The 25,583-nt window shown below is 43.3% G+C and overlaps 2 protein-coding genes across 5 annotated transcripts in view; both read left to right on the top strand.

Moving 5' to 3' along the window:
- The window catches only part of vps13d (vacuolar protein sorting 13 homolog D), a 67,123-nt gene extending 44,516 nt beyond the window's left edge, over positions 1-22,607 (top strand). For all 4 annotated transcript variants that reach the window (XM_080443574.1, XM_080443575.1, XM_080443573.1 and 1 more), the window contains 24 exons: positions 778-994; positions 2,144-2,391; positions 3,654-3,845; positions 4,780-4,906; positions 5,231-5,373; positions 5,475-5,605; positions 5,768-5,943; positions 6,435-6,558; positions 7,385-7,620; positions 7,972-8,074; positions 8,912-9,069; positions 10,272-10,380; positions 10,718-10,888; positions 11,230-11,331; positions 12,206-12,505; positions 12,855-12,951; positions 13,070-13,218; positions 14,266-14,400; positions 15,044-15,211; positions 16,074-16,206; positions 16,623-16,818; positions 18,240-18,371; positions 19,424-19,664; positions 20,515-22,607. In XM_080443574.1, coding sequence (XP_080299700.1) covers positions 778-994; positions 2,144-2,391; positions 3,654-3,845; positions 4,780-4,906; positions 5,231-5,373; positions 5,475-5,605; positions 5,768-5,943; positions 6,435-6,558; positions 7,385-7,620; positions 7,972-8,074; positions 8,912-9,069; positions 10,272-10,380; positions 10,718-10,888; positions 11,230-11,331; positions 12,206-12,505; positions 12,855-12,951; positions 13,070-13,218; positions 14,266-14,400; positions 15,044-15,211; positions 16,074-16,206; positions 16,623-16,818; positions 18,240-18,371; positions 19,424-19,664; positions 20,515-20,646 — 3,920 coding nt within the window. In that variant the 3' untranslated portion in view covers positions 20,647-22,607. The remainder of the gene's footprint in view (positions 1-777; positions 995-2,143; positions 2,392-3,653; positions 3,846-4,779; positions 4,907-5,230; positions 5,374-5,474; positions 5,606-5,767; positions 5,944-6,434; positions 6,559-7,384; positions 7,621-7,971; positions 8,075-8,911; positions 9,070-10,271; positions 10,381-10,717; positions 10,889-11,229; positions 11,332-12,205; positions 12,506-12,854; positions 12,952-13,069; positions 13,219-14,265; positions 14,401-15,043; positions 15,212-16,073; positions 16,207-16,622; positions 16,819-18,239; positions 18,372-19,423; positions 19,665-20,514) is intronic.
- Positions 22,608-23,589: 982 nt separating this feature from the next.
- LOC308096480 (solute carrier family 22 member 23-like) lies at positions 23,590-25,263 on the top strand (the record flags this gene model as incomplete). Its single annotated transcript, XM_080443900.1, has 1 exon — positions 23,590-25,263. One exon carries the CDS (start codon positions 23,590-23,592, stop codon positions 25,261-25,263), a length of 1,674 nt encoding a protein of 557 aa, XP_080300026.1.
- Positions 25,264-25,583: the final 320 nt, after the last annotated feature.

The raw sequence follows: 25,583 nt of genomic DNA, 5'->3' as shown, positions 1-25,583 counted from the left end.
TGCCAGATGTTGTGATTAGTGTGAACGCTGCGTACCATTCCCTGGAACGGAACGCTGAACCGTACCCAGGAATGCCTGGGGAGGTAGTCTGGGTTCCGATTGATGCGTACTCTGGTACGGAACGCTGCAATGTGAAAGCCATCCGTACAACAGAAGGAAGTAGACTTCTAATCATATATCATTTTTATATCACATTAGTGACACATTATTTTACCTGGGTTAGTGGGTTATATACCTTCTGATAGTTCTACTTGAATGTTGACATGAAATAATAATCCAGATAGTGTTTGAGTAGCGCGAGCGTGAAAAAACACATGTGTAGCGAGCGCTGCCGCTAGGATAAAAATACTACGGATTAGTCCGTGACGTCGCTGTTATGCCACCCAGGATGCGTCAGTGACGTAACTGTCATGCGGTAATTGCAGCCGACGTTACGTTGCGATGTTTCAAAGATGGTTGTGTATTGTTGTTCTGTTAATATTATAACTCAAGACAACGTCAGGAACACAAACTTTATTATACGCTCTAAACTCTGACAACTGACTCTGCTTCTGTTGCATGAGATTCTCTATCTCCCAAAGCCCCATAGTCCGCAGCGCCCCCCTGAGGCACCTAAGTACCATTACAGTTGAATGAAGTATCTCGGGTACGGAAGAATCTTGGCCGGTGTGAATGCTGGCCAGTGGGGAGAGGGCAATCGTACTCTGGAACGGTTCGAATCAATCGGACCCAGTCTGAATCCGCCCTTAATGATTGAGTTGTACCATGTGCCCACAGAGCCAGTGGTGCTACCACCCATCCTGCCTGGTGAGGCCTTAGCTGTGCCCCTTCACCTGACGTCCTGGCGGCTACAGGCTCGACCCAAAGGCCTGGGCCTGTTCTTTTGTAAGGTTCCTGTCCACTGGACCAGCGTGGAACGGCCCGGCGAGGTCAGCAGCGGCAAGAGAGAGTGCCAGTCTGCAGATTTTGAGGACAACCTCAAACGCAACTTTAGGTAAATATGGTCAAACATGTTGAAGGGGAAAGTATTGAACCCAAAATGTCTGCTTGCAGCCAAGTGACCAGAAGTTAAAACACAATGGGCCTGCTCAGAGGCAGACTTACATGGTAGCAAAGCTTGTGAATGTCATTAGAATGCCTTATTCTTCATGCAAAATAAAATATGTATGTGCCCAACATTTGTCAACACATATAAATTCAACCAATTCTTTTGACGCATTTAGAGCCGAATTATTAGATCCCTCAGCGTGTTTGCAGTTTCTGCCTATTGGGCTTAATTCCTGATGTTTGACTTTAATTCCCTTAATTCTTTTGAGCAGTTTTTGTCAGCAGTATGTACACAGTACATGAAAACTCAAAATAATTAAGGGATCAAAGTGTTCCCTACATTTCTTTGAGCAGTATAGTATGGATGAAATCTAGCTGTGTCCATTACTCCATTTCCAATTCCGGATAGTATGCTCGTCCAAAGGACTGATTCCCCTCCGTATTCTGTAATCAATAAAGCTCTTAACACATTATCGGATATTTATTATTGGCGAATTCCAGCATCATCTTTTTACCTCGGCAAAGGTGAGTGAGCAATTGTTCAATATAATTATATAATATCCTTTCCCAGTTTTATTAGCCTTTAGTCGTGAGGTTAAACTTTGTAAACTAACTTCTTATTCTCATTACACGTGAGAGTAGGCTATTTACTTTATTAACAAGCGGATCCATCGCGTGAGGGACTCGCTTGCGATGCCGCTGATCTTCAAGTTGTCAAGTGGGTGCGTACCACCGCATTGTAAGCCTGTAGATCTGTCAATTTTGAGGAGTGATGACGTTTTTTGTCTGACGTTAGTTTCCGGATGCCTTTTTATGGGGGGTCTTAAATGGGGCGTGGAGCAATGCAAATGATTCTCCACGTGAACGTGCCTCTGACTTTCAAACAAAAATGAGATACACCTGTGATCCGCACATATCAGGACTCTACACGCCCTTTCGTGATTCGCACGTCAATTTTTGCTTAGAGAAACACCCCTTTACACAATATTTACGAACAGCTTAGTGAATGAGGCCCATGCCATCGTCATCTGTAGCGATCTTATTTTCCACTTCCTTTCTCTTGACTCCTCTGTCCTTCCTCTGCATCTCCTCCCAGGTTTTGTGTGGTGATCAAAAAGGAGAACTACCCAGACCAGCAGCCTGCCAAGACGGTGTCCAGTGGCACCCAGCAAATCTACCGCCAGCCGGGCCACACCATCTACCTGCTGCCCACCGTGGTAGTGGCCAACCTGCTGCCCTGTGACCTCAACTTCTACATCAAGGGAACGTCTATCAAAGGCACCCTGAAGCCGGGGAAAGAGGCTGTGCTTCACGCCGCTGACACCTCCCAGAACATGGAGCTAGGTCAGATCTCTGCTCATGTCAGTTCTACTGAGCCATCCCTGTTGGAATTCAGTTCAGCATAACCAAATAACTGTATATGTGGGCAGGGTTTACAAACAACAACAAAAAAGAAGCTGTTTTACACTAGCCGTTTTTAGAAAATGACCTAAATTATGGTTGGTTGCCCCCAGAAGTGGTTGATAAATGAACCGATTTCACAACAGACATCAGGTAAACAACATTGACGATAATAACGTTAAAAGTCAGTGTGTTGTATTTAAAGTCCTGGTGAAACAGCATTTCAAGAGTATCGACTGTATGTGACATAGTATTTCCGAGTGTGATAGGATAGGTACTGTAGGGGGAACATAAGGTAGGGAGGAATCTTATGTCAACGTTGAAAAGTGGGCATGTCAAACATGGAGAATTACAGTCGACAATTGATTGATGGGTGGATGTCATGAATGATATTATTGATTGAAATGTGTTGGTCCAAGCCTACATGAGCGCACATCATATTTTGTTTTGTAGGAATTGATTTATTGATTTAATACTTTTTAAATAAGATTATTAACAGTACAGGTAATACAAGTACAGTACAGTACAAGGTTATGCTAAAAGAATAACATAAAAAGCCCCAGGGGCTTGTTTCCATTGTGGTACATTGTACTCAATGTATTCAAGTAATACATACAATAAACTCGGTAGCATCATAAGGTATATTGACAGAGAAAGGAGGGGTGTGGGCGGGCGGCAGAGGATTCTACTATCAAGATGTTCAGGGAGTTAAGCTATGTCCACTTGTATTTCGAGAACAGGACTTCTTTTAGGTTAGTTTTGAGTTTGGGTTGGGAGTCGAGAACACACAAGAAAACATGGCTGTGTTTTGATATAAGAATACAAATAAATTGTAATTTTTTTGGCATGTATTGTTAAATACTAAGTAAGCTTTACCGAGCCATGAGGCCCATAGGGCAGGAGCCTATCTCCTTAAGTACACCCCCTGGACATGGGAACTTAACCCCAATCTAACCCTTGATGCTGAGTGCCAAGCAGGGAGGCATTGATTCCCATTTTTATAGTCTTTGGTGTGACCCGGCCGGGTAATCGATCCCCCGACCTCCCAGTCTCAGGGCGGACACTCTGACCACAAGGCAACTGCGCTATTGTTAAATAGGAGCATGATATGCCCGACGAGGTGATCTAAAAGGGTTAAAAGGGCATTTATCATTTCTCTTCTTCTTTCTTATCTCTTTCTTGGCATTTTAATGTTTTCCCTTCAGGTGTACTGCTAGAAAACTTCCCTGTATGCAAAGAGCTGCTGATCCCGCCTGGCACGCAGAACTACGTTGTGCGCATGCGGGTTTATGACGTTAACAAGCGCCTGCTCTGCCTTACGATCCGCATCATCCTGCGTGCGCAGGGAGCTCTGAAGATACTCATCTCTGCTCCCTACTGGCTCATCAACAAGACAGGTAACTATCCCCCAAGGCCGCTTAGTTAAGCAATGCAAATCGGCATCGTTTCTCATTAATGTCTGAATAGAAAACCTCAGTGATAGTTGGGAGAGGTCACATTTGTACATACCATAAGCTCTTAACACATTCCATGCCAGAGTTTAATCTCATAATGTACTCACCAGTGCCAGCGTTTTATTGTTGTTTTTTTGTTTTTTTCATGTCGCCACAGACCTCGCTAAATAAGTTAAAAGTGCGCGTTCATTTGGTTCTAAACACACAGCGGATCCGTGAGAAACGGCCAGCGAAAACAGTTTCCAAATGCGAGCCGCCATCTTGAAGATACAGCCGATCAACGCTAAACAGTGATCAGCGAGGAGAAAAACAACAACCGAGAAAATCGAGTTTTAAACAGGATCCCAGACAGGAAGCGGATACGATCGAAAAAACCGGAACCCGAATAATTCTGTTTCCGACCGGAAACCGGAAACGGAAATGGATCAAAAAAATTCGGAAAGTGCACCTGGGGCACTTTCAATGGGAATCGGCGGTTCGCGTAGATCTACGCGACTGGCACGCTGCGGCTTTAAATAGGTTCGCGTAGATCTACGCGATTGGCATTCAATGTGTTAAAGCCTGATCTATACTTACTGTAGTTGCGCGCCAGTGTCCTGTGCTGAAAATAGCCAATCTACAAGCTCACAAGTTGTGAGCTTTTGGATCGGCTATTTTCATCGTGGGACACCATTGCACCATTCCGCAAGTATAATATGGCTTTATTTTCCTACCTGGTTTTATTTTCCTGCCATCACTGTTCAAAACCACAATATGTCCCTCTTCACAGCAACAGCTTGAAAATTCCTCTACAATATGCTGCAAAGACATGAAGTCAAACATCAAGAACGTTTTCAAGAGTATTATGATTACTAACTCATAATTTCCCCTCCCTCAGGTCTGCCACTGATCTTCCGTCAGGACAACGGGAAGACGGACGCGGGGGGTCAGTTTGAGGAGCACGAGTTAGCCAGAAGCCTCAGTCCTCTGCTCTTCTGTTACACTGACAAGGAGCAACCTGCCATGTAAGTGGTTGGCATCAGCAGTCATAATCCATTTTCCTCCCACATTCGCTACTAGCTGGCATCTTGTGCATTGTGCAAAATAACTTAATAAGCACTGGAAAAGTTCAGGGTAGCCTGGTCTTAACTTTTTTGGTGTGTTATTACCTACAGCTGTAGAAAGATAAATGCATCACATATGCTATGGGATATGGCAGCCTTGCACTGCCATAGAAAGTGGATATTTTGCTAAAGGGTTTTGTCAAGCTGTCACATTTTTACTAACAATTCTCCATTTCTTATTATTTCTTCCCTCCCTTTTCTCCGTCCTCCTGGATGAATGCCCAGGTGCACAATGCGAATTGGGAAAGGGATCCACCCGGATGGTGTTCCAGGCTGGTGCCAGGGTTTCTCCCTGGACGGAGGCAGCGGTGTGAGAGCAGTAAAGGTCATTCAGCATGGCAACAGACCCGGTCTCATCTACAACATAGGCAAGACACAGTGATACACTATACTTCAACATAGTACTAGGCAACTGAATTGAGTGGAATTTTAAATTGAATGATATCTGACTGATATTGACTTGAAACAGGTATCAGCGTGCGGAAAGGAAAGGGACGCTACAGGGACACGCATATTGTGACCTTTGCCCCACGTTACCTGTTGGACAATCGTTCCTCACACAAACTCGCCTTTTCTCAGAGAGAGTTTGCGAGGGGAAAGGTGAGATGTTTTTCTTTAAACCAGAGGTATTTTAACCACTTTATGCTCTATTTTATTTTTATCGGGGGGGATTAAAAATCTTAAAGTGGTTAATTATTTGGTTAATTATTTTATCACATGTGAATGAAAAAAAATCCTGACATGATGTGAATGGTTTCCCAGGGCACAGCGAACCCAGAGCACTACATCTCCACGCCGCCAGGCTCCAGTGTGGTCTTCCACTGGCCCAGGAATGACTACGATCAGCTGCTCTGTGTGCGGCTCATGGACACACCCAACTGCACCTGGTCTGGGGGCTTTGAGGTCAACAAGCCAAAATCCTTCCACATCAACATGAGGTACCCAACACACTTTTGAAAGACATTTGTCTTTTTCGAATGACAAATTAATTTCTGAGCATTAAGTAAGCCTTGCAGAGCCATGTGGCCCATGGGTCAGGAGCTTATCTCCTGTTTCCGTAGCATGAGGTGGCTTGATGTACAAGTACACCCCCTGCATGGCGCTAGTATGTCGTTGGGACTAAACCCCAATCTAACCCTTGATGCTGAGTGCCAAGCAGGGATGTCTTGGGTCCCATTTTTATTGTCTTTGGAATGACTTGGCCGGGGAATGGAACCCCGATCTCCCAATCTCAGGGCGGACACTTTAACCACAAGGCCACTGAGCTGATCTTGGACTTCATGAGGCTAGCCTCTTGCTTCAGTCATCTATGATGTCTCTATGACGAATGACGTATGACTCCAAATTTGGGAAATGTTTCAGCCCAAGTTGTCCGCTATTCACTTCCATTATGAAATCAGTCAAATGTTTCAATGCTTTTTTCTAACAGGGACACATTAGGAAACTGTTTCTTCCTGAGGGCTGAGATCACCCTGAAGGGAGCCACCTACCAGATTTGCTTCAGTGACACAGACCAGCTGCCACCACCATTCCGCATTGTCAACCTCTCTGAAGTACGTACAGTAATAGATACACTAATCTGAGTTCCCAGAAGTTTTCGCCAGCTCTCACATACAAACGGGAGGGGCGAGGAAACTTCTGGGCCAGAGCCCTGGTATTTGTGGACGGGATGTAACTTACGCTCAGAATCTGAGCGGACACGCCTCTTACCGGTCTGAGAGCTGTGCAACTCGTCTAAACAGTCCGACGAGAGGCAAACAGCAGTACACAACAAAGGCGGCCGCAATTTCTCAAGGAGAAATTGCTTCCCGTTGCTCCTATTTACATGCAACACCCACTGCATGTGGATCCCGCCCCCTTTTCTTCATTGGCTGTTGATTTGAATCAGAACGCAGTGGCCGCGCCCCTGCTGTCCAGGCTCTGAGGCGAAGTCTCCCAGACTATAGATACACCATCTCAGATGTTGCACAATGACTTCCGCATTGACCATAAGTTAGAACACTGGTTCTCAACGTGGGGTCCGGGGGGGTCGAAACGTAGTCGCCTTAATAAAACCTTTCTACTGGGAGCTACAGAACAGTGTGTGGACTTCCCTTCTTCTCCCAGGAACCAAATGAACCCATCTTGTATGGCTCTGTTCCATTTGTACGCTCTCAGAGTTAAATTAACACTGAGGATTTTACATTTGATCCGAAAATCGGATATCAAAATGGGGGTCCTTGAAATTAAAAAGGGTGAGAAGCACTGAGTTAGAAGACGCTTTAGCTGTTGGTTCAGTGTAGAAAATGGCATTTTGCCATAATTCCTCAAAGAAATGTTCTGGAAATACTTGATTGATTGATGGATCTCACTCTTTCTTCAATGATCCTCTTCTCCCAGGTGCCTATCCAGTTCTGGCAGCATGGTGTGGCTGACATGCGTCTTCACACCGAGGTGAAAGCAGGCGCAGTGTTGGACTTTGCCTGTGATGAGCCCACTCTGCCCCCCTGTCTGACCCTCACCGCCAAGGGTGCCGGCTCCTCTGAGGTCACAGCCGACATGAACTTCTTCAGCGAATACAACAAGCTGTACTACGAGAACTTCATCTACATAGCGGCTACGTACACCTTCTCACAGTATGTACCATGAACCATTTGAAATGACCCCCCTCATTATGATTATATATAACAATGTATAAAAATATGCCGTTTTGTTATATGTGAACGTTTATTCATAAAGCCAATTGATTTGGGAGAATGATTGAACCATTTAAGCCCTGTTTTATATTTAGACTATTCGAAAATAAACTATCTACAAGCTCACAATGCATTGCACCATGGCACGTGTGAGCTTATAGATTAGCTTTTTTTATGTAATATTCTTTGAGAAATGTTTGGAGACATAATTTTTTTCTTTTAGTTTAGAAAGAAAAAGTGCATATGACACATGCCCAGAATAAATGGTTGAATGTGATTTCATTGATCCAGGGATGCTGGTAAGAGGCCTGTTGGGAAGAAGCGTGTGGTTGGGTCTGCTGAACTGGTTCTGGATGTGGAGACCAAGACTCAGAGAGTCATCCTGAAAAAGAAGGTACTGTGGTCTAGTACATGGTATAGGCATCATGAACTAATGCTTAGACCATGAAGAGTACTTTTACATAGTGAAATAATGAAGGTACCAATGTTTAGAATTGATTTAAAAGGGATAGAATGAAAGCATTCCTCCCATACTCAAAGTCATTTTGTTGGCCTGAAATGCTGGCCAGCTCTGAAAGGTCTTTGTTTTAGGAAAGCATCTAAAGTGTTTGTTTTGTTTTGTTTTTCTTTTCAGGAACTGTCGATATTGTAATTTTGATATTGTTGTCGCCCTTGTAAAATCATGTCAGCACAACCAATTAGATTTTATTCCAGGAGCGTACAAATTGCACCAGATGGACCCCTAAGGGTCCAATTGGTACCATATCTATTCTTAAATGAATGCTGAGGATTTTTCAGTGCATGAATATATTCCCAAGCATGTCCCTTGTGTAGCTCAGGAATTTGAGGACATTTAAGCGTTTAACAAGGTCCTAGTTACTGGATAAGGGCCCAGTATAATATAGGTAGTATATTTAATTCATTGCAGGTTAGTAAGGGTTGTTAATTTTTGTTTTGTTTTATGTGTATTGTTTATTGGAAAATGTGTATATTGATTGAACTGTCGCTCATGTGTTCGGACATGTATTTGTTGTGTGTATGAGGACCACAATGGAAAGAAGTCCTGGACTTTATTGTGTTAATTTTGGGGGTCCTTGACATGAAAAGGTTTGAGAACCACTGATATTATCGCAACATAAGTGTTTCAGAAAAGGATTTAGAAGACATTTGTAGATGCGTTCCCGGATTGAATGTTAACTGTATGTTAATACTTGTCAAATAAACGAAACAGGAGCCTGGGAAGAGATCTCAGCTGTGGAGGATGACGGGTACAGGCATGCTCTGCCATGAAGGCTCCTCCCCTCCACAGAGCAAGCCGGCCCAGCCCCGCCCACTGGACTCCTCCCTGGTTCTGGACATCGCTGGGCTGGCAGCCGTTACCGATAACAGGTTAGTATAGTAGCTCAGGGGTCCCCAGGGAAATGACTTAATGTAGCATCAAGTTAAGTTTAACCACTATAATCCTATATACATTAGCTGGGGGAAAAGAAGAAGAAGAAGGAATATTTTTGAAACATTTTAACACAAATTTTCAATGAGTGTCCACGGCAAAAAATCTTTTCAGATGGGCGTCTGCGTCCAAATATAATCAACTTGGGGGTACTTGACATGAAAAAGTTCGAGAACCATTGGTTTACCAGACACAACAGAGCCCTACATACAGTAGTGGTTCTCCATGGAGAGAGAAAGGTGGCCTGAAGTCTTTTGAAAATACATTGTCTTAACATGCAGGGAAATGATATAAATGAGCAGAAAATGTATTAAATACAATACAAATACCCTTTTAAACCTGCAATCTGCAAAAAAAAATATTATGGATAAATCTTTATTTTGACCAATCTGTATGGTAGAATATATGAATAGTACAATATAACTAGTGTAGCATGTCTGCAGTGGATGGAAGTGGTCTTCGATTGAGACATTTAGACACCTATTGGTTTACAAGTAGTACTGCCTGAAGCTCATGTGCCCAGTATCTCCCTTGGCCAAGCCGGGATTCCTTCTTGTATGAGTGGTAGATTTGGTCTCCCACGAAGTTTGAATCCCGGGTGTTACATTTGCAAATAGGAAAGTGTGCCCCTCGGAGCACAGGTCTCTGCCAGGCCGGGTTTTCTACCCACGGCCCGCAAACATTGGAAGGCAAAATTGGAATGTGGATCTGAAAAATCTGACTAATACATCTTGATCACATGACCCCAGAGAAAATGTGTACAGATTTCTGTGAGCCTGTAGGAGTAGTAGCAAAAAGTGTGTTTTGAAGAAAACATAACAACAGAAAATGTAATCTGGCACAAACAAGGCATATAAGTTGAGTCATGATCCAAGGAATCCAGGAGAAAAAGGTGTTGATTGTACGGTTCGGTTCGAGAGTCATAGGCCAAAACGTGAAGTGGGCTTTTGTAGCACCACCATGAGGAGATTTTAAAAATTTGGGATCGAGGTTCTTCCTTTTGGAGATGATTACTTCTCTCTGTTGGGAGAGGACATACTGTAAAACGTACAGATTTAATTTTTTAGGTCACAGACAGGACCATTCTGATCTCTCTCTTCTCTTTCGCTCTCTCTCTCTCTCTGCCTTCCTCTCTCCCAAGTTATGAGCCACTGATGCTGAGGAGGCCAGACTCGCGTCGCAGCACCACCCAGACATGGTTCTTTAGCTCAGGCATGCTGACCTGTGGCCTCCCCCGTCTGGTAGTCCAGGTGGGTGGTCAGAGCTTCCATCACACACACAGTATTGATTGATGTAAGCTTGTAGATCGGCTATTTTCGCAACTTTTGTACGATACTCTTGTATGACGATGTAGGGCGTTAATTTACTAAAAAACACGTACGTTGAAATATGGATTTACAAGGTTTATGCCCGAGAGCAACAATATTTTTTGAGTATTTTTTAGCAACATTTTGGCAGACTATAAACTGAGATAAACACGTTTACTAATTGCCTTGTGAATTTATTTGTGAGTTCTACAAAACAATTCTATGATTGTAGTGTTTCAACTTTTGTTACTTTTCCTAATGAATGATCTCTGACCCTCAGGCCAACGGCGGGGTGTCAGGACTGTACGATGGGGCAGAGGTAGTTCTGGGACCAGACTCTGGATTTATGAATCCTGGCCCAGACCAGCAGTTCATCAACCAAAAGATGAGACCTGGTTCTGGGGTGCTGTCGGTCCAAGTGCTACCGGATGGACCAACACGAGTACTGCAGGTTAGGAAAAGATCATTTAATAATAATTCATACCTTGGATTTATTTTAAATTTTTAATACATTTTTTACCATTAGTAGTATTATTTACCAGAAATCGTATTATTTCTGGCCTAAAAGCTGATATTCCGTGGTGTTCCCCTTATACTTTGATGCACGCCAGGGTTGTGTGCCGAACATAGCAGATCTACTAGCTCACAACTCGACGTGATGTGCTGTGAGCTTGTAGATCGGCTGTGTCTACAAGTGTGTGATTTCAAATTGGCAGGATTGCATTAGCTGAACTGTTGTGCACAGAGACCTGCCATTTGCAACAGTTAGTTTCTCTATGCCTGTGTGTGTAGATCAGTGACTTCAACCAGCGCAGAATGATCCGGGCTTCCACCACGGAGGATGATCCGAACAAAGAAAATGTTCCGAAGAAAGAGCCTGAACAGGAGCTAGAGGTACATGGAGACATATTCACATCAGTTACACATCCTCCCTATGCACAAATAATAATGCATGGCATGGGAAATCTACTAAACAACATTTCATGCTTGCAAATTACATATTACATAGTACACTGTGTATCTGTACATTATTGCTTAATAATAGCCCTATATTACTATATTATTGCGCAATAGGTGCGCAACACTTATTAGTGCTGCTACGCGATATGCATCACATTTTCCCACTTACACAGGGCATGCGACACAAATAAGATGACGCCTCTGAGATCTCTATATATGCCCATATCACTGTACAAGAGCCTCAACAGTGGTTCAGTCCTTATGGCAGCCGTCAGTAGGTGTTCATGAATCATCTCATTTGATGCCTATTATGTTCTTTCTAGGGAAGGATTCCTTACTCCCCCCCCCCCCCCTTTTTTTTTGCTGCATTTTCAGTTTTTTAACAGACATAAGGCAGAGTAATAATACTATTAGTTATGGTTTCTAAGTAGAAGACTTTTTCAGGCTGGCTCACTGACTTCAAATGTGAATCTGAAGTGAAAATTTGTATTTGACATGGAGAGGTCTGAATCTGGTATTGTATGTGAATCACATACATGTATGTGATATACATACATACGGAGTATGAAAGAAGGCATTGGTTCTCGAAGTGGGATCCAGGGACCCTCAGGGTTCATTGATGAGGGGGTTCCAAAAGAGTAAGACCCTTGTAGGTCTGTAACTCTGAGAGTTATGGGGGCACTCCTTGACATTAGAAAAGTTTGATAACCACCGAAATAGGGTTTAAATGATTAACGCAATGTCATGGAATGCATGAACTGTAAAATTATGCAGTGGCTAATCTCTGTGGTGATATAATGCTGAACAGGTATTGGTGAATTTGGAGGAAGGTGTCGGTGTGTCTCTGGTCAACAAGCTGCCGGAGGAGCTCGTCTTCACCACTCTGTCCGGCATCGACGTCCACTTCACCCGCACGGCTGCCAGCGAGGTCCTGGAGCTTAAAGTCCAGAACATCCAGGTGGATAACCAGCTGTTGGGCACCACTCAGCCCGTCATGCTCTGTGTGACCCCCGGCTCCAGTGACGGCAGCATGGTAGACAGTGGCGCCGCCCTGCAGGTCAACTCTGTTAAGGTTCCAAGCAACCTCATGCTCACAGACCTCTTCAAGGTGAGTCCTTTTTCTATTATTCGCTAAAAAATCTGAATATTGAAGAATCGTTGTTATGCTAGTAACCTATAGTTTTCATGCATCCACAACTGGAGAAAATGTTCTTGCTGCTGCAAACAGGCAAAATTATATATTGGCCATCTGCGTTTTTTGCATCACTTGCATGCTTTTTACACTGTGGCTTCTTGTTGTGTATCTGTCCAGAGCTAATCTCGCAACTTTGTCAAAGGAACCACATCACAGATTTCTTCCTATTCTTTGCAGTGATAAACAAAAGAAAGGTTGTAATTTTTCAGTTGGGACTGTATGGAAAGTACGGTAAACCGATAGTCATTGCGTATTTCCACAGCATCTCATGGTGACGGCCAGACGCTTCACTGTCATCATCGAGGAGAAGCTACTGCTTAAGCTGCTCAGCTTCTTTGGATACGGACAGACGGAAGCAGGTGGGCATACTGTAGTTAGCTGTGGCGAGAGACTCTTCATTTAACAGTAACAAAACATAAGTTGAGTTTCATGAATAATTTATGCTGTGATCCTTGTGCAATGTGTAATGGAATCCAGAGGTGGAGAGATTGGACGAGAATCTTTACGAGCGGCCCAGCGAGGATACAGGTGCCATCAAACGGTACTACTTTGAGAACCTGAAGATCAGCCTGCCTCAGGTCAAACTGAGTGTGTTCACCTCTCACAAGCTCCCTGCTGATTTAAAGGTAAGGCAACTGTCAACATCCACCAAGGTTATATATTAAAACATATTTCTTTTTTTTTTCTCCTACATTTTTATCCCACGATTTTGTAACCCTATTTTTTACACCCAGTGCCAATTGTCTATGTAATCCTGGGCACTACCTTCCCTCTGCCAACCTAGGGAGGCCAGGGCCGAGCTCATGCCTCCTTCAATGCATGAGAGCCAACTGACCTTCTTGCGGGGAAACATATTTCAACTGAAACTGAAATAAAAACTAGTTGAAACTAAAACTACAGTAAATAGAATTGCATGTAAAATAATGTTCATTTTAGTTTTTCCACCATCCTCTCTGGTGTCAAGCATTCTTTCATCCTACCTTTTTCAGCTTCTATAAATCAAGGCTTTACCGTTAATATCTGAAAAAAGAAAAAAGAACTAAACTGTAATCAAACTAAAACTGATGAATGATTAAATAATAGATGAAGAAGTGCTGTGTGGGTCCCTGATTATGCCAAACTGAGAACAGGTGCTCTTTGGAGAGTTCCTTTCCTTTGTAGATATCACAGTGGAAAAAATTAGGCGGTGAACTTAAAGAAGGTCCAATGCAGCTCTGTTCAGTTCAAGTAGAAAAAACTTGTATTAATTAGTCCATAGCAAGGAAAAAATAAAAAAATGCAGGTGACCAGCGTGTTTCATCCAAAGGCCTTCATCAGGGTCCATTTGTGAATATGTCAAAACTGTAATAAGTCTTACATCCACTCCACTGGTCTATTGATACAAAGACGTTGGGTAATGCATTTAACAACAGCAACATTTTGACTTGGGACACCAAATGCTTACAATGTTTTGAATTGCAATCACTGTAATAAAAGTAGCATGACATGATAGTAAGTAGGGTTGTGCATGCCTTTCATTACAACTTGGTGTACCACCATAACGGAGCATAATTCCCCAAATTAGATGCAGCATACAGTATATTTTCCCTATTGAGTACTGCCAGTGCTGTCACTTTCCACTGCACTCACACAGTATTTGTTCTCAATTTCATCGTATCTTAAACTCACCACAGGCTCTCAAGGGAACCCTGGGCTTCCCGCTCATTCGCTTTGAGGACGCTGTGATCAACATGTACCCCTTCACCAGGGTTCACCCCTACGAGACCCAGGAGATCATCATCAATGACATCTTCAAGCACTTCAGAGAGGTGAGAGGGGCGTTCCCGACACGGTTAAGGCTGGCTGAACTTTTGGCTCAATTATGGTTGATGAATGCTTATAAAAAGATATATATAGGGAATATAGCGGGTCTACAAGCAATGTGTCGGGATGCGCCGGGTTGTGAGCTTGTAGATCAGCTATTTTCAAAAGTCTTTGCACGGCAACATTGTACAACAAAGTATAATACAGGGCTTAATTGGCTAATCTCAGTCTAATCGAAAAATGTATACATGAGCAAGATTACAATTTAGTTTTTTATACATTTTTGGTTAAAGGGATAGTTCACCCAAAACAAAAAGTTTTCATGGATTCATGGATTTTGTTTTTGTTGCATTCCTAAGCCAATAATTTAATGACCAGCGGACTGGTAGGCAGCAGTTCCGCTAGGAGACACAAAGGAGACTCTTTGTCTCCTACCGGAACCGCTGCCGGTCATCAAATTATTGGCTTAGGAATGCGTCAAAAACAAAAAAATATCCATGAATTCAAGTCGCCATGGGGTAACTAATCCATAGAAAAAAATACATTTTGGGGGGGACCTTTAATTACCCTACTGATAGGCCACTCCACTAGGAGTCACGCTTTAATGAAATGAATAATCTATGGCTGTGCCCCCCCTTCCCCGAATAGGAGCTGATTAGCCAGGCGGCTCAGATCCTGGGTTCGGTAGACTTCCTGGGAAACCCCATGGGGCTCCTCAATGATGTCACAGAGGGCATGTCCGAGCTCATCAAGTACGGAAACGTGGGCGGCCTCATCCGCAACGTTACGCATGGTGTGTCCAACTCTGCTGCCAAGGTGCGCCACGTTTTTTAAACTCACATCTTTGATTCCCTTTACCACTACTCTGCTTTTATTCTGTTTTATTGTTTGTTTTTTGTCCGCATTTTGCTCCTTGAGATTGTGGTTAGAGAGGTTGAACTTGAAACATTCACTATTAGGTGTACATGCCAGGGTTTCCACCGATCCTTACAAGGTCTTAAAAAGTATTAATTTATGTGAATATAAGGCGTTAGAAAGACTTAAAAGGTCTTAAGTTAATGCTTCAATGGTCTTTAAATGGCAGTGCCACACACAGGGACGCATTCAGACTAATGAGCGAAGCCTAGGCTATCACTCTCTGCTGTTGTGGAAGAACATTGAAGAGAGGACATCAGTGAGCAGTTAGCAATCATCGTTCCATCCACGAGATGACAAGTGAAAGCGAGAGACAAAGCAGCTTCTACATCAAAACAAATACCTGGTATTTCTCAGTACTTCGGTTCACTCGTCGCCTCCACCGCCATTGCACAGACATATTCTGTGCAATGTTCCCTGACTCCAAAATTGAGGCATGCTCCAATAATACTGACGACGTAACATCAAACAAACTGCGTCTTTTATAACTGTCGCTCTCTCTCGCATCTCTCTCCCCCTCTGTGGGTATCTCTCGCCCTCTCTCTGTTGTATGCATCTACATCTGTATGGTGCCGTGTGAAAGTGGTGCTGCGTGACAAAACTACAGTATGTTTACTATGTTGACGATAACAAGACATGCTTATATTATCAACCAGGATAGCTACATTAGGCTATGTTGTGAGCTTTCTAACGTTGTGAGCTTTCTAATGTTGTGGCACGAATGCAATTGAACTCCTGTCATTCCCTCTTCTCTTTTTGTCAGTTCGCTGGCACCTTGTCGGACGGTCTGGGCAAGACCATGGACAACCGACACCAGAGTGAACGCGAGTACATCCGATACCACGGAGCCACCAGCGGAGAGCATCTGGTGGCAGGGATCCATGGACTGGCTCACGGTAGGACTGTTGACTGTGCACAACCTGTTCTATAACACCAACACACCAGCGAAGATGTCTGTTACTGTTATTATCAGTGTTAATGAGGTAACTCTGTTATTGTTACTTGTCTTCCATTTGTCAGTTGATCAAAGAGTTTAGATAGATCAATTAAGGTAAGAAAACATAAGACTTAAGGAGCTTGCACACTGAAGTCCTTTTTCGCATGTGTTTTCGAATGCGTTTCAGCCTCCTTGGGCACAGATATATGATCGGCAAAAACTGCTGCTCTACAAGCTCACAACACGTCACACGCGTTGTGAGCTTGTAGAGCTTCTATTTTCAAAAACAAAACGATTGAAAATGTTTGAACATGGCCAAAATAGGAACACCAGATTGAAAGTGCTTAAACAAAAGGCTGTGTTTATGTTCTTCAGGTATCATTGGTGGCATGACCAGCATTATCACCTCCACTGTGGAAGGGGTGAAGACCGAAGGTGGCGTCAGCGGCTTCTTTTCAGGCCTGGGCAAAGGCCTGGTTGGCACAGTGACCAAACCGGTGGCCGGTGCATTGGACTTTGCCTCGGAGACGGCGCAGACGGTCAGGGATATGGCCAGCCTCAGCAACCACAGGTGGAGCCTTTTCTCATTTTAACATCATCATAGACGTGCTGAATATGTCATTACTGTATATCGTCGCTGTCAGGCAGAAACCTTGTGTTTCCATAATTCATTAATGCCCTATTTTGTCGTGCAAGAGTGTCGTGCAAAAGTACAGAAAATAGCAAATGTACAAGCTCTGCTGTTTTTGCTATTTAAAAAAATATTGAAAGTGAAAGTGGTTAAGTGTGTCTGGGTTTTTACCAATGAAAGGTATTTACAAGAGCTTGTGACCCATTTGGATCCATTCATCATCACAGGTTCTTTTTTTTTCCATTTCCTGAAAAGTGTCAGTTTTGGGCATACAAGGTTTCCGCCATACAGCGACGATATGCACTCGGAAGCTTGGCAGTGCTTTCCTTGTGTGTGATGTACTGTACTGTACTGTACTGTAGTGTTTGTGTGTTGTTCTTCTTGTCATCAGTTTAGTCTTCAGGAAATGCCCCTGGCTAGTAGCCTCACCATCACATGCTGTCAACCCACTTTGGTGTCAGCACACAAAGTATTTTCTGAGTATTAATATAACTCTGAGTGTTACAAATATAACCAAATGGACCCGTAAGAGTGCATTCGTACCCGCTCAGTTACCAATGGATTGAATTAACAACACTGAGGATTTTACTATGCAGCTGCTAGACTTAGACAGTGAACTTATTTAATTGTGCTTTTTCCTAATAAAGTTCTCTCTTCTTTCTTTTGTTTTCTCCCTCCCCATGTAAAGCTACTTTGAGTACTTAGAAAAGCGCTATATAAATTTGAGATAGATTATTATTATTATTGTCTCCGCCAGGCCGAAGGCGTGGCAGAGACTATGTTTTGCCTCTGTCTGTCCGTCCGTTTGTCTGTCTGTCTGTCTGTGAACAGCTAATCTCCGGCAACGATCGATTTGAAACTGTGCACACACACACACTCACTGGATGCCGGAGCAGAACTTCTGCCCCAAATTTTTCCGATCGGTCTGTTATAGCGCCACCAGGAGGCAGATTTTGCTCTATTACATTATCTCTATGGGCATGTTATCAATACGGATCTATCTGATTTTTCATATTCCATCCTGCACATCTCCGCTAAGATATGCGTCTATTCTAAAGTTTGCAGGAGTGGTTCGCATTGAACAAAATTCCTCAAATCATGAACACAGCGTCCCATTGCCGTGAAAGTTCACACATGCCTGTTTTAGTGCCCCCAGGAGGCCGATGCATTTTAAACATTGCTTTGAAAATTGAACATTGATTTTAAACAATAATCTACCTGACCTGGCAGAGACCTGTGCTCCAAGGAGCACTTTTTTCTAGTTATTAGTATTATTATTATTATTATTATTAATATACTGTGACTGCTGACTCCAGACTGTTGCATTGCATTACAAGCGTCTGTTTTTGGTCTCCCTGCAGGCTGAGTGTGCAGAGGGTCCGGAAGCCTCGGTGCTGTAAGGGGCCCCAGGGCCTCCTGCCTCGCTTCTCCCCTACACAGGCCGATGGACAGGAGCAACTGTTCCGCCTCACTGACAACATCCACTCCGAGTTGTACGTTTCTCTGATTTCACCCTTTCTTTCTTTCTTTATTTATTTAGAAAGCCGAGAGGGAGACAGTTGAGATACGAGAGGAAGGTGGCAGCATTCAATACTAGGCCATTAGTTGCATGACTCAGCAGAAATAACATTTTAACTGAAAACCGTGACACGATAACAAGTTTCTCAATTGAAAATCTGTTATATATAAATTAGGATACCAACCCAAGAATTTTAGCTCTCTTTTACTCTCTTTTGTGCTCTGTCGCGTGTATGAAGTATGAATCGGGCTTAAGGGAGATGCCAGCCACCCTTCTGAGAAAACCTTCATTTCATGAAGGTGAGAGTAGGAATGAAGATTGACCAGTAGATGGAGAGCTTTGACCTGCGCCTGCAATTCCACTCCTGCTGCTCTGATACATTACATTACATTTACATTACAGTCATTTAGCAGACGCTTTTATCCAAAGCGACTTACAATAAGTGCATTCAACATAGGTAGGGAACGAAACTACTAATCACCAGAAGTCTTAAGTGCATTCTCTTCAAAAACAAGCAACTAGAGTATACCTAGCGCTAAAAAGGTAAAAGTGAAATATATCAGCCACCTAGTTTCTTAAACAGATGAGACAAATAGGAAAATCAAATGAGCAAGAGCTAGAACAAATAAGTGTATCGAATAAACAAGATCCAATAAAACAATAAAACAAGAGTTCGTACAACTATACAACAAGATTCCCCTGCTGATCTCCCGCTCTGTCCTACCCTCACTCATGAACAAGACACCCATTTTTATTCTCTTTTATTATATCCTGAAAAAAGATTGCACGATGATAACAAAACTTTTTTAGCACTTTCTTTCTTTGATTATTGTTGATTGGCGTTCTTGTACTTTGTAAGTCGCTCTGGCTAAGAGCATCTGCCAAATCAGTGGTTAATTAGTTAATTTGTGTGATTTGTGGTCAGCGGGCTAAGACGTATAAACAAAAAACGGTATGGTCCTTTTTAATAAAAGTATTGAGATGAAGGATACATTTCTGACCCCCCTCCTCCCTCCCCAACATCAGTTTCATTGCAGTGGAGCCCATCGACACCTACTGCGTGCTCATCTCCTCCAAGGTGGTTTACTTTCTGAAACCTGGCGAGTACGTGGACCGTGAGGCCATCTTCCTTGAGGTCAAGTACGATGACCTGTACCACTGCCTGGTCTCTAAGGACCACGGAAAAGTCTATGTTCAGCTCACCAAGAAGGCAGAGAGCACCAGCAGCGGCGTGGCTATGCCTGGCCCCTCGCATCAGAAGCCCATGGTGAGACACCGCATGCCTGACGCATACTTGGTTGTGCGTAGTAGTGTCACGCAGTGGCGGACAGAAAGAAAGTACATTTACTTGAGTACCTTACTTAAAGGTATATTATGTAAGTTCTCTAGCTGTTTGTAAGCAAGGATTCTAACTTGGCCCTCTCTCGGACAGAGAGAGCTGTATTAGAGCAGGGGTTCCCAAAGTTGGGGTCGCGACCCCACTTGGGGTCGCGGGAGACTGACGGTGGGGTCGCAAAATTATTTTGGGTCATAAAAAAAAAAGAAAAAAACGTTTTCTTTTTTGATTTTTTTTGAATTTTTTAGCACCAGTGCTGGATGAAATGCAACCTAAATTTATTACAAATAGTACATTTTACCATTTTAATACATTTAAAATGCGCACAGAACGTGCAAGTTTATGTGCATAAATTACCTCCTGGTTTAGGTGGGGTCGCGAGTCAATGGCCGCCTTATTTTGGGGTCGCGGGCTGAAAAGTTTGGGAACCCATGTATTAGAGGGCGCTCTCTTGCATATTCATTAACAAACATTCACACAGGAATTGTGTCAGTGAAAACAGCAGGTAAACACCACCACACTACTTCAGTGGCTGATAAGTGCTGGCCTAGAGGGAAATGATGGGTAAAAAAAAAGATATATTGTTTTGTTATGTAAACAAAGGGCAAAGTTACATACTATACCTTAAAGTTTTTTTTTTTTTTATCTGTACTTTACTTGTGTAACTTGTGTGTGTATTTTTGGGATACTTATGACTTTCACTCCAATAAAAACCAAACACCCCACAGGTCTTTGGCTTTCCCAGTCTTCCATCACATTGATCACACTGTTCTCTTCATAGGTTCACGTGAAGAGCGAGAGTCTCGCCATCAAAATCTCTCAAGAAGTGAACTACGCCAAGAGCCTTTACTACGAACAGCAGCTCATGCTGCCGCCCAACAACAATGAAGACTTCTTACTACTGGAGTCCTAGCTCAGTGACAAAACCACGGAGTTCTCTGATCCATTTTGTGGAGAAGTGCTTTGCATTTTGGTTTGATTGTGGGGGGGGGTGAACTTTTAAGATCATACATTTGTGTCAGTTGAGCAGGGCTTGCTCAGTCAACTGTGCTATGGATTGTCTATTTCAGTGGTTCTCGACCTTTTTAATTCAAGGACCCCCCCCCCCCCCCATAACTCTGAGAGTGTACAGATGGAAATGAACCCTTACGGGTCTATTTGGTTCCATTTCTACACTCTCAGAGTTATACATCTGTAAGGAAACCCCCTCAAGGAACTCTGAGAACCACTTTAAGAACCACTGCCCTATTTCATTGTGAAGAAATGGCATACTTTCTGTTGTCTGAGAGTTATGGGACTTGAACTTTGTCACTTGACTGCTTACTGCTGGAGTCCCAGCTCAGTGACAAAACCACGGAGGTCTCCCCTAACCTCGTGTGGCAGGACGTCCCGAGTCATTACCAAATCCCTATAAGGATAATCTCGCCGTAAGGAGGGTGTTAACCTCTCTTACCAATCTCATCTGTTAACCAGATAACATTGAGTGTGTATTTACTTACTTACCCAGTATGGGAAGGGAATAGGTGTTTTTGATGCAGATGCAAGTTTGTTTGTGTGAAGAATCTAACTGCATCACATGCGTACACCCCACGCACTCGGTTTAGTAAAGATAGTTCTAGAGAGCCTACCTAACATTTTCACAAAGCACATACTTTATGAAGGTGATATGAAGAGTATATGCAAATCTTAAGTGTTTTCATCCACTCTGTATATTTAGGAACACTAAGTACGTTTACACTGGTTCTTATTTTATATAACGGTGTTTATAAATATAGTAATTACTGCTGATGTGCAAGTCGGCAAACGTATACATCGTAGGAGTGTTATATATGTGGTGTGAATATGCATAAATGTACATATAGCTACATGCCGATGCTATACAACAAGTGTACATAACAAATGTGAGGAGTGAAAATGAATGATCTCAAACTGGTGTGATATGAAATGCTGTACAAATTGCCTTTAAGACTTTATTTTGTGTAATAAGGAGATCTAGTTGGGTTTTCTTTTTTCTGGTTGGGAGCGAGGAATTAATTGCACTGACAAAAAGGTAGGACATGATGCGAGCCCACACACCTCACAGTGAAACTATTGCAGTTGCTCACTGTCTCTATCGCCTTTTACAATCTTGCACCTGGCCCTGGGGTGAATCAAAACTTTATTTAATGGCCCCCTTTTTTTATTAATGTCCTTTTTAACCAGTGTTCTTCCCCCCCCCCCAGCGTGACGCTGTAGGGTGATAGGAACATGAACCCTAGCGTCCCTATTCTGAAAAATGGCAGATCTACAAGCTCACAACGTGTCGCAACGCAACACATTGTGAGCTTGTAGATCAGCTATTTTAGGCTGTGATTTGGTGTAGAGGGAAATGCTAGTGGACCTAGTATAGAGCCCTGGGGGACCCTGGTCAGCTAAGTATGTTCAAACCAGACCTGGCACACCATTTTATGTGACACACCGGTTTGGGGGGGGGGGGGGTGTTGAACTTTTAAGATTATACATTGCTGTCAGTTGAGCAGGGCTTCCTCAGCCAACTGCACTGTGGATTGTCTATTTCAGTGGTTCTCAACCTTTTTAAGTCAAGGACCCCCCACCCCCCATAACTCTGAGAGTGTACAGATGGGACCAAACGGACCCTTATGGGTCTGTTTCGTCCCATTTGTACACACTCAAGAGCTACAGACCTGTAAGGGTCCATTTGGAACACCCTCTAGGAACTCTGAGGGTCCCTGGACCCCACTTTGAGAACCACTGCCCTATTTCATTGTGAAGAAATGACATACATTCTCTTGCGTGAGAGTTATGGGACTTGAACTTTGTCCCTAAAGAAAGTTAAATTAACACTGCTTAAAATAAAGCACCACATCTGCAATACTGAGTGTTTGTGGTACATTTAAATTGCAATTTAAAACACTGTAAATTCAGAAATAGTAGGTACTGACAGCATTAAAAGCAATGTTAATACAGTACATAGTACCTATAGCCCACCCTCGGACAGTGGTGGGCAGAAACAAAGTACATTAACTTGAGTACTGTACTTGGGCATAAACTTTTGAGTATCTGTTGTTTTTTGTTTTTTTCACTTCACTACATTTCAAAGACAAATATTGTACTTTTGACTCCCCTATATTTCTAAGGGAAAAAGTACATTATGAATTAATGAGCTGTATTTCAAATATAGTGACACAATGTGAGCTTGCCTTGTAGATCTGCTATTTTCTCTATGATTGCCTTTTTTTCATGGAAAATCTTAATACAGCATGCATTTATATTAAAAATGTAATTATCTTTTTTTACTTTTGAATACTTAAATTTTAAAAGCAAGTACTTCAACTCAAGCACAAATTTGACTGAGCAACTTTCACTTGAGTAATATTTGACCAGGTTGAGTACTTTGTCCACCACTGCCCACAACTAGAAATGTGCGCTCAGTGGAGTGCAGATCTGACATTATGAATTCCAAAAATGTGGAGGGGAAAAAAATCCATTCACAAAATGTGAAAAGTATTCTGCGATTTACTTCCTCATCCTACTGGCAGCATGCACAAAAAGATGACGTAATCAATATCAAGGCCCAATGGAAAAGCTGAACAAGGACACTGATGGATAGTATGACTGTGTGTTATTACTATTTAATAACACAGTCCCATAGTTCTATATTCTATCTATGCATTCCATGATGAATCTATGTGTCTGTCTGTGGTTTATACCCAAATATGGAGCTGAACTAACTGACATCACCACCACCACCATAAAAACTGGTGCTGGATAAATATTCTACTTGCGGTTTGCAGTGTCCTCCTTTGGATGAAAGTTATTTGATTTTTGACTGTTTCCTGCTATGAGCAAAACTGCAATGTCCGAGGGCTTCATATCTCACCAAGCCCCGCTGACAAGCGTCGACGACCATGTTCTGCCATTTCTCGGAGGATTTGGGCGTTACCAGAAATGGCTAATTGTCATGACATTGCTTCCAGCGTTATTTATTGGGTTCATCCAACATTCAAATCACTTTTATCTTGCCCAACCAAGCAAAAAGTGTATTCAGCTTAGTAATTACAGTTTATGTCATGGTCCAAATAGCAGCAGCACTCAACCGGTCATTTATGCCAAACACATTTCGCCCTCTCAGAGTAAGGATCAATGTACGGGTTGTGAAAAATGGGAATTTACGCTGGAAAATGGACTTGTGGACAATGTGATTACCAAGTGGAGTCTGGTATGTGACAAAGCACTGAGTGTCCCCTATGCAAGGTTATGCTTAACGATGGGAAGCATCTTTGGATACCTGGTGTTTGGCATTCTCGCCGACTGGTTTGGCCGTATTCCGGTGCTGATACTCTCCGTGCTGTTCCTATTGTTATTCGGTCTGACCGTGTCCCTCTCTACAGACTTTGCCATGTTCGTCATCTTTCGGTTCCTTGAGGGCTTCTGCTTGGCAGGGATCACTCTTCCCCTCTATCTTCTCAGAATTGAGTTCTGTCTTCCAGAATGGCGTTTCACTGTGACCATGATGAGCGTTTTTGTGATTTTGCTCGGTCAGCTGCTGCTGCCAGTAATGGCATACTTCTGGCGTCACTGGCAGTTCCTCCAGGCTGTCATCATCTGCCCATTGCTGCTTGTAATCCCTTACATATGGATCTTCCCTGAGTCACTGCGGTGGCTGTTGGCCACGCAGCAGTACTCCAGGGCCAACGAGTGGATCATGAGTCATGTCGCAAAGAAAAATCAGGCGAACATGGAGCAAGAGTCAGATCAACTTCTTGCAGAACTGCAGAAGGTTCTTCAAAGGAAACCCAAGAAGACCTGGCTATTGAAAATCATCGGGACCAATAACCTGTGGAAGAACATTGTTGTGCTCTGCATCACTTCACTGACGGGCTATGGGATGCACCATAGCTTGACTATGGCCGTGGAAACCCAGATATTCCATAAATTCTATGCCAATTATTACATCATGGTGGCGATTGCCATGATGTCCACCATGGCGATGTGTTGCACAGTGCACATGATGGGCCGGCGCTGGAGCCTGCTCATGTTCATGATCATTACCATGCTGGCATCACTGCTGCAGCTGGGCATCGTCGATTTGCTGGGGAAAAAGCTGGAAGAAACCGACATTGTGCTGGATACGATCAACTTTGCCTTCTCCTTCATCGGCATGGTCGCCTCCTATGCGGTCACCAACCTGAGCATATTCTACTGTGCTGAGATCACCCCTACTGTCATCCGGGGTGGCGGTCTGGGCCTGGTCCTGGCCTGTGCCAACTTCGGCATAGTGACGGACTTCATCATGGAGCTCCACAACCAGAAGGGCTTCTTCCTCCATCACGTCCTCTTCCTGTGCTGTACCATGATCTGCTTCATCCTCATTCTGATGCTTCCGGAGACCCGCCTCCAGTCCCTTCCAGAGACCCTGGTGGATGGGGACAGCTACACACGCTACACACGTCACACCCGCCGCTCCCGCAAGCGCCCCAACAGGAACGCCTCATCCCAACCCACCCCAACCCCCGAACCCCACAGTTAAGCCCAATTCATACTCGCAGGACTGTGTCGCACTTCGAAAATAGCTGAGACAGCCAGACAGCTTGTCCGCTGTTTTCGTCGTACGACAGCAAAAACGTGGCCTGCTGAATTAGGTCACATATTCTTTATGTCTGTCAGTGTTTTGATCTGTTTTTCTTTAAATTTTACCAACTTTCTTTTTTATAATTTTATTGTGATTCATCTTTTACACTTTAGTCCTGCTTTAATGGATTTGGAATAATTATGTTTTTTTGTTTCAGCATATCGAATATGCTGAAACAAATCGAAATCGAATAGAAATCGCTTGGGGTCAACCCCTGT

Source organism: Gymnoscopelus braueri, assembly GCF_963280865.1.
Source record: "Gymnoscopelus braueri genome assembly, chromosome: 12".
NCBI lineage: Eukaryota > Metazoa > Chordata > Actinopteri > Myctophiformes > Myctophidae > Gymnoscopelus > Gymnoscopelus braueri.
This window is presented reverse-complemented; position numbering and strand designations above follow the sequence as displayed.